At 33.1% G+C, this 10,000-nt stretch overlaps 1 protein-coding gene across 1 annotated transcript in view; it reads left to right on the top strand.

Moving 5' to 3' along the window:
• The window catches only part of LOC137618343 (uncharacterized), a 21,874-nt gene extending 12,992 nt beyond the window's left edge, over nt 1-8,882 (top strand). The window contains exon 4 of the mRNA XM_068348510.1: nt 8,666-8,882. Within this exon, the coding sequence (XP_068204611.1) occupies nt 8,666-8,882 (217 nt within the window). The remainder of the gene's footprint in view (nt 1-8,665) is intronic.
• Nucleotides 8,883-10,000: the final 1,118 nt, after the last annotated feature.

Here is a 10,000-nt window from a genome sequence, read left to right on the forward strand (position 1 = left end):
AAGTGGGAGATAATGAATAGAGATGTATTGAATTAAAACTTAAGATAGAGACAACGGGTGAAATCTAACCAAGGCCCATTGCGTCAAAAGGCGTCCGAGGAGATGATGATGATGATGATGATGATGATATATTTATATATATATATATATATATATACATAAATATATGTATATAATATATATATATATATATATATATATATATATATAGATAGATACTATATATATATATATATATATACATATATATATATATAATATATATATATATATATATATATATGTATATATATAGATATTATATATATATATATGTATATAGATAGATATTATATTCATATATATACATATATATAGATATTATACAGTATATGTATATATGGATATTATATATATATTTATATAAATATATACATATATATATATATATATATAGATACTATATATATATATATATATATATATAATTATATATATATATGTATATATATATATATATGTATATAGATAGATATTATATTCATATATATACATATATATAGATATTATACAGTATATGTATATATAGATACTATATATATATTTATCTATATATATATATATATATATATACACATATATATATATATATTATATATATATATATATATATATATCGATATAGATACATATATACATATGTATATGTGTGTGTGTTTGTGTGTGTAAATTTATACACACACACACACACACATATATATATATATATATACATAAATATAAATATGTATATATATATATATATATAATATATATATATATATATATATATATACAGCAACTGTATCTATACTCTGACCAGGGTTTGACTATTCCCTCTTCGCCGTATTAGCTCTTTATTATGTAGGGAATGGCTGGAAAAGTATGCTACTTTATCATTACTAACGGCTGGAAAATCAGGATACTATAAGCCCAAGGACACCATCGAGGAAAATAGCCCAGTGAAAAACGGAAATATGAAAAAAGTTACAATAGTGTACCCGAGCGAACCCTCAAGAAAGAGAACTATAACCTAAGGCAGTGGAGGACAATGCTACAGAGGTTATAGCACTACCCAAGTCTAGAGAACATTGGTTTGATTTTGGAGTGTCCTCCTGGATGAGCTGCTTACGATAGATAAAGTCTCTCCTATCCTTACTTAGAAGAAAGCAGCCGCTGAACAATTACTGTTCAGTAGTCAACCCCCTTTGGTGAAGAAAAATCATTGTTTCGTTATCCTAATATTGTCCGATGAAAGATGAGGTGTAAAGAATAGGCAAGATTATTCGGTGCACCTGTAGGCAAAGAGAAAACGTGCCGTAACCAGAGAGTAGATATGAATGCGCGTACATGTGGACATGTATATTTGTGTTTGCAATTGGACTTTTTCGTTTATGCCAGTATGCATGTGTATGTATAATATTATCCTAATGATAATATTAAAACGATATAATCCTTACGTAGTAATCAAAAGTTTGTCAATAAAGGCGTTCTAATGTAAAACGCTTATTCACGGCTATGCGGGACAGCACTTATTAAAATTTTGTCATTAAGCTCCATTTTTCTTATATAATCTTATGAGTAAACAAATTAGCTCCTTTTCATACCTTTAGGAGAACAAGCGCTTCAACGTCGTTTACATAACGCTTTTTGTGTTCCCATTGACACATTTAGCCTTTTTTTTTTATTGTGTCTTTTTTTTTAATACATTTCTCGGTACCTGATAACTCTGCTTAGTTTCCAGACTTTCAAAATATCTTCATACAGAAAATTAAGTTGCTAGACAGGGATGTTAAGCTTTGCCTAGAGATATATCAAGGCGATAACATTAATAAAAAGACAAATTGACATTATTAACAGGTATTACGTGTATTTTCCAATGAAGTATATTCATTATTTGCTTTAGAAATAAAATCTGAAATTCTAGGCACCTTATTATAAGAAATCGTTGTATTCGAAATATAGGAATGAGTAAATTTCAGGTTTTCTATAAAAAGTATAAATATATATTTCTTTCAAACACCCCCCAACCTCCAACCCCCAACCCCAACCCCCCACCCCCCACCCCCCACCCCCCCCCCCCAAAAAAAAAATATAAAGAACTACCTGGTGTGAATATATAAAGAACTACCTGGTGTGAGGAAATATCTCTCTTCTCTTATATGACGAACTTTTAAATATTTCCGAGAAGAGAGTTAATCAGGCCTCTAATCACATCATTTAACGAAGAGCTAAGAGGTCGTCAGGGAAGACTATTCCAAAATTAGATGATCATTTCTCAACTTGATCGAATTTTACATTTTTTTTCCTTCAGGTCGAGAGATAATGGTTTCCTTAAATTAAAAGATTTGAAAGTAGTTTACATACGTATAAATATAACATACTTTTATTACGTTAAGTTTCCTCACAATGTAATTGCAATTCACCCTGTACGAGTATTAGGGTATGTAAGTACTCTTCTTTTAGAATGTGTAAGAAAAATGTGCCAGTGTTTAAAGAGTTCAACAAAGAATATTTAACTGAGATATATATTTTTTTCGTAATTAAAATCATGGACAGGAGAGTAACAAAGCCCTTTATTATTCCGTGAGAAATTCATCTCTGAAACATGTTTCAGCACTTTGCGTTCTAGATCGAAAACTGATTTTATCCGCGGACATTTCCTTGCATATTCACCTGTTATAGTAACACGTATCTTGAAGGGTATAAAATATATTATATTCTATGTATAGAAAGAGATGTTGAATATCACACACACATATCTATCTATCTATCTATCTATCTATCTATCTATATATATATATATATATATATATATATATATATATATATATATATATATATATATTTAAGTGTGTGTGTTTGTGTACTAGACAAATTTAAAAGTTGGAATTGACAATATCTAAGTTGTTTAGTGAAGAAAGAAATTAAATCATTTTAAATTTTATATTCAGGTGGCAAATAGAAACATATAGGCTCTCTATGATACGCTTCTACCTGCCTGTAAACCAACAGGTCAATAAAAAAGTGTGACAGGCGGATATTGAACGTGAACTGTTGTAACCCGACGGGCAAAAGACGTCAAGATAGGTAGAGACCGTTTCATGGAAACTTGAATATTAGATAAAGAACAGTGTCGCCATTTGGATCTGATTGAAGGCCAGTTTTAACTTAGTAATTCTACCTTGCATGAAATCAACAAATCACAATAAACAAACGAAAGAAATATGAGGTTTATACTTTCGATATTCTCTAAAATTACAGAAAGATCATTGTTCAGATTGCATCTATAATGTTTAAAACGCTACCAAAAGGCTTAAATTACAGAAAAATCATTGTTCAGAATACATCTATTACGTTTAAAACACTACCAAAAGGCTTACATTACAGGAAAATCATTGTTCAGAATGCATCTATTACGTTTAAAACGCTTCCAAAAGACTAAAATTACATCAAGATCATTGCTCGGAGTGCATCTATAATGTTTAAAACATTAGTAATAGAGAAATAGAAAAATAAACAAAACAAAACAACGAACAGACGTTTCGTTGAAAAAAAAAAAAAATTCATGACTTTCTTGCCCTGAAGGAACTCTCCTTTTATCTTGTCTCCTTGGCCTCTTTTATTGTTTTATTCATCAATGTCCTAATAAGAAATCATATATGCTCTGTGAAACAATCATTATATGAATATAGTGGACACTTAAGAAAATCCATGGGTTCTTTGAAGAAACTAAGGGAAAGGATCAATGAGTATGATAGCCATTGTAGACACGAAGAACTGCATAGAACGTATTAAAATAAGTAACAAAATATAGGCCATTTGATGAAAAATAAGATATCAATTGTTCGAGAACAGAACAATAATAATACTACAATAGTTTACAGAATATTCATCAAGATTATGTCCAGCAATTCAGTAAAACGGATGAATGGAAACTATATCCATCAGATATTTACAGTTCATAATTCACACAGAGTACACATGAACACTTACAAAACCTAACTCCTTAACTAGGTATTTCCAAGTCATTTTGAATTACTTGCGTTTTAAACACAAGCAGCTCAACTACGATTTTCTAACTATACAACTTCCTTCAAATACTTACCAATGTTAAGGTAAAATGTTTAATAAAACATGACTTTTGCCAACAAGAAAAACAATTACTTGAAAGTAATTCGATAACAATAACACCATAAAACACTTCCGTCAAACTTTTCAATCTTGTTTCTGATACTATAAGTTACAAGGTCACTCACATAAGGTTTAAAAAAGGATAGTTGCCCCATATCTACTTGGATATATTAATCAGCCTCATTCAAACACAAAAATATTGTATCTCTTAGTAATGAGTCCACTACAGTACTACATCATATTTGTTGTGTCAGCTCACTCCCCTGTAATGTACAAAATACTAGTTGAGACTAAATCCTTAATCCCATAGCATCACTCTCAAAATACTGGATCCTACTGTAATACAAAAGTAAGAAAAATCACATCCTATCTTTGAGATAATTGATAAATAATTAAATCCTTGTGGTGGCCGATGTGGTAACGTCCTTAACTGGTGAACGCCAGACTGAGGTTCGAGTCCAGCTCAAACTCGTTAGTTCCTATGGCCGCTGAAACCTCACCATCCTTGTGAGCTTAGGATGGGGGGTTTGAGGGAGCCTATAGGTCTATCTGCAGAGTCATCAGCAGTCACTGCCTGGCCCTCCTTGGTCCTAACTTGGGTGAGAAGGGGGCTTGGGCACTGATCATATGATATATGGCAAGTCTCTAAGACATTGTCCTGCCTGATAGGGCAATGTTACTGTCCCTTGCCTCTGCCATTCATGAGTGACATTTAAAACTTTAAACATAGGCTATTACTTCTATAACTAATGTCTTAACGTGTTCTATCAATGCAATACTCTGCAACACTATTCTTAGTGCACGTAGCACATATGGTATTACAGTACAAATTCGTAATACTTAGTTCATAAACAGGATAGAAACTATAAGCAAGGCTTAAAACGTATACCAGTGTAGATAAACAACATTGCATACCCAAATACATTGGTCAAAATTCCTAACCAGAGCATTAGAAAAGAAGAGTTGTATGGGATTTGTAAGGAAAAAAACTCATTAGTGAATACATAATATATATGCAAAAAGATGAGACTTATTCCTGTATGATATCAATACCATTTTCCAAAGCAGTGCTGTATTCTCGTGTTCATATTTCATACATACAATAACATCTAGAAACTTTGTACCTCTATCAATAAAAAGGGATCTGTCTAATACTTGTTACTCTTTTAATTATGATTTTTTCTATTTCGGGAAATGCCTTAATTTCTTTGTATTTTTCTCATTCGCTTTACCAATTGCGTTATTCTCTATATGATTATTTAATGGGACAATGATTCAGGGGTATTCGAAAGCTACAAGAAAATATTCAATACGAGTCCATCTTTGTTAGATATTGCGATTCCAGCATAGAAAAGAACATCCCCTTTACGATTGTGGACTGCATAAATCATGTCCCCGATCTTGTCCTGGGTACACAAGAATTCATTTTCCCTGTGTCGCTCTTACTTGGTCTCAATTTGAATTTTAAGCTTAGAAAAATATTCTATTACTACATCCGATGTTCTTTCAAATTTATTGAATATATTGTAAGATAAAAATGGGATTATGTTTCGTACAAACTTCAGTTAATCCTTTAGAGACCTACGTGTTACGCCGGATGCTACTTTGTTTTCATTACCTAATTGGTCACGAATCACGAATATAGTTACTATTAAAGCTTAGACCTAAATGGACAAGGAGCAACATTCTAATACTTTGATTCCTTTTCCATCGTTACTTTTCTATAATTGTCTCAAGAAAATATCTTTGCATAATAGCACCTTATTGCTGATAACATTCTATCCGCTCTTACGCATACCTTTATTTTATCTAGGCTATGTGAGTTGTTTAACAATTTTAATCTATATCGGATATATAAAAAAAATATATTCAAATTAAGAATCCTTTTTATCTTACTTAGGATTGGTATTTTGCTGCTCTAAATCTCTGGATATTCACACGCTGATGCATTTGTGATGTGCCCAAACGGACCTGCTAAACAAGCAGCTGAGATTTTCCGAATGAAATACGAATATCAAATTTACATTTCTACTTCAAGAAACATGTAAATACCAGAATTTTCGAAAACACCCAACGAGGATTTACCACTAACTATTCTTCTGTTATGAAACTCGTTTTCCAATGGTGGCAAGGATGTTATTTCCTTCACAGTGTATGTACTTCTTGTGGTGTACCATAATTCAGGATTTAGAGTAGTCAATTAACCCCAGGGCTGAGGTTTAAATTAGTCACGTTCAATATTAAGTGATCATTTGATTTTGTTTCCCATTTTTTTTGCCTGATTTTTCAATAAATTAACATTATGTGTTTGGATACGTTAAAAATCCCTTTACGCTCTCCAGCAATCTAAGATCAGCACCATATTATTCGTTCTTTTCTAGTTTAACTAAGTCATTTAATGCCGGCCTACGCCAAAAAACAACCAGATAATGAACTAAAAATATTTTGCAATTAAAAGATGGAAGAACGATGTAGTTTCAACAGTGTTACCCACCATATACCAAACACCAAAGAAAAATATGGAATGTAAGCATATCAAATTATAGAATGTAAATTTCCTTTGTAATATCAAACTCCAAAAGATCTTCAAGAAATTTTTATATACAAGAGTAAAATACAAATAATTTCCGCAAATACGAAACCTTCAAAACATCCTTATGATAAATCGTAAACATAGGATTCTCGAAATATAGAAAATTCATTTGAATATATATATTTTACTTCGTTCATTTACAATTACCAACCAATAAATGTTTGAGCATTGTACAATTCAATATAGTTTCTAAGTTGGTGTTTTTACGATGGCGAATAGTTTATTCATTTAGAATTAAAACAAGTATTAGCACTAATGGTACTATAACCATTATAAAATAGCGATAGGATGAATCATGGCTGGCTTTTGATAATGATACTGTCTGGTGTTGACCCACGGACTCTTCCGATGGACAGAGATGAAAAGAAACAGAACATAGAGTTATTCTTAACAACAGCTATCAAATGTCTCATGCCACATTATATCTAAACCCATAGATTAGATCAATAACGAAACTACTAGATCAAAATTAAAATAATTTGACAAAACATAGATAACAGCTATTTTTGAATCAACCATTGAACTAAAGTTACCAAGGAAACGTATGATATTTGGTATGATAACAGTCTTTCTAAATAATGTTCGAAGAATTGTCTAGTATTTCGGCACCTTAAAAAACGACATTTTTTATCCAAACAAATTGGATTGAGTGGTGCCTTCAATCAACAGAAATATTTGAAGACAGGGTCAAAATCACGACTCCGATTGCAACATCATCAAAAAAAAAAAAAAAAAAAAAAAAAAATCAGAGTAATAAAGAACTTTTTAGATTACAGCATAAATTCGTCTGTTATGGATAATAACGATGAAACATACACAGTAAGGACACTGAAGTCAATATCCGTTGCAAAACCAATTAACAATAAATAGTAATGTGTGACACAATGAAGATTCACTACAGATAGGCCTAAATGGCCAAGAAAATTACCTCGATATCGAAATATGTTCCTGGGTTCAGAAATCTCTATGGCGGTTGCAAAAAAGTTCATCGGCAACAAACAAAATTATATGTAAAGTTTACATGGCTATTGTGTATGCAAATCACTTTCATTTAAAGGAATATATAAGATGATATATAAATTTTACGAATACAAATAATTCAAATTATCTAAGTATAATGCAAGGAATTGCGTAAATAAGCATAACATCTTTTGCATAAGAAAGAAATAAACGGACGATATGTAGCTACAATCCATCTTGTCCCAAACCCCATGTTTCAATCGACAGCGCTCTTTCACAAAACTTAGAGATTTAGACAAATGGTGGGAAGGAGCAACTGGCATTTATTTGCTCTTGTTCTTTCGTTTGAACGAGAACTTGACACTTTTCAAGAAAGGCAGACACACCCAATGTGATTCTATTGATCTCGAAATGTCTGGTTTGAGGTTCAGACTTTAATCTTACTATTTACCATAAAATTGCTTACAGGAAAGAAAGGAAAATTTTACATTATAATAAGCGACTGTTATTTTATCTATCTATCTATATAAATTCCTACATATTCTGTGCATTACATGAATGTATATGTGTTTATATGTATGTCTGTATGTATTTTTAAATTGCAAGGATCGAACTTGTAGTGGGAATTATCATAATTACATTAGAACACAATGGAAACAACTGTTCTGCATATGATCACGCAGACGTTTCAAAACAAGACTTATAATGGTCAACTAAGCTTAGAAAATTAAAGGTTTAAATTTATCTATAATCAGGAGTTATCATAAGAGAAAAAGCGACTTAAAGACATTCAAATTAAACTTGCATAAATAGCGTGATTAATGGTGTCAAAACGCAATTATCTCTTCAATATTAATTAAACTTTTAAACATTAGTATCAAGCGTCCTTTTTTATATTTCCAAAACATTCCATTCTGATTTTTGCAACCATTAATATAATCGTGTTCTCTTCCTCTAAAGAGGATCACCTTTGTCACCTAAGCATCGTCTCGACTGCCTACAACAAAACGGCCTTGTAGTCCAGTATGACAAGTGTACCTTCGGTGCAAATGAAGTATTGTTCGTAGGGTACCGCATAAATCATGAGGGAGTTCACCCACTCCCTAAGAGGGTAGCAGTAGTTCAGAACTTCCTCACGTCCTCGACCATCGAAAACTGTAAGAATTTTTGGGCATGATCAACTATTATCACTATTATCCTGCCAGCCATCGCCGCTACTCTTGCCTCCCTCTACGCCTCCCTCAAGGGCAAGACAAAAGACCTGAAGTGGGGTCTCTTCAAGAAGCGCCCTTTGGCAACACAAAAAAAAATTCCTTATCAACTGCTGCTGCTCTTACTTTCTCCGTGCCCCATGCACTTCTCTTTCTCTCCAACATTGCCAGCAACGTCGCTATTGGTGCAGTAGTCGAGAATATGGTCAACGGCTTGCCCTGCCCATTAGCCTTTTTCAGTAGTAATCTGTCCAAAGCAAAATCTGGGTACTCTACCTTCGAACGCAAATTGCTGGCTGTACATTTGGTTGTCTATCACTTTCCCCACTTTTCACATGAACCACATGCCTCCAGTGCACGCCTTCACTCAACAGTCTGATATCTCTCCTCCGTGGCTAAATACAATTGTACCCTTCAACACGTCCCTGGGCATATGAAACCCGTTGCTGATGCCCTGTCAAGAAACACACTGGCTGCCATTCAACTGGGATTGGATAACAATACCTTAGCAGAAGCCTAACGAAAAGATTCAGAGTACAAAGCATGTACGACATCTTGCACCATTGGGAAGAAGACCCCCTTCAACGATTCCAAAGCCACCCTCCTCTGTGATGTTAGTAGCAGTAGACCTCGACATGGATACATACTCCAATGCCCCAACAGGTGTTTGATTTCATTCACGGCCCTTCAAATCCCTAGCGCCGATCTACTGCACAGTTTCTAAATACAAAGTTCATTTGGCACAGCATTACTAAGGATGCTAAGGATTGGGTAAGAGCCTGTACTTCCTGACAAACTAAAAGTTTATCGACACAGGGATTCAAGAGTGGGCACCTTTCCTCAACCTCAGAATCCTTTTGTCCACATTCTCGTCAACGTAGTAGGACATCATTACCTACTTACCGTCATCAACCACTCCACTCGTTGGCCTGAAGCCATTCCCATGGAAACTGCAACGTTGGTATCATGTACATCAGCCTTATTCTTAGGGTAGATAGTGAGATTTGGTATCCCTTAGCATATTACTTCTGAGAGGGGTACCACTTTCACCTCTCATTTGTGGACATCATTAGTGAATCTTCTG

Source organism: Palaemon carinicauda, chromosome 24, assembly GCF_036898095.1.
Source record: "Palaemon carinicauda isolate YSFRI2023 chromosome 24, ASM3689809v2, whole genome shotgun sequence".
Classification (NCBI taxonomy): Eukaryota; Metazoa; Arthropoda; class Malacostraca; order Decapoda; family Palaemonidae; genus Palaemon; species Palaemon carinicauda.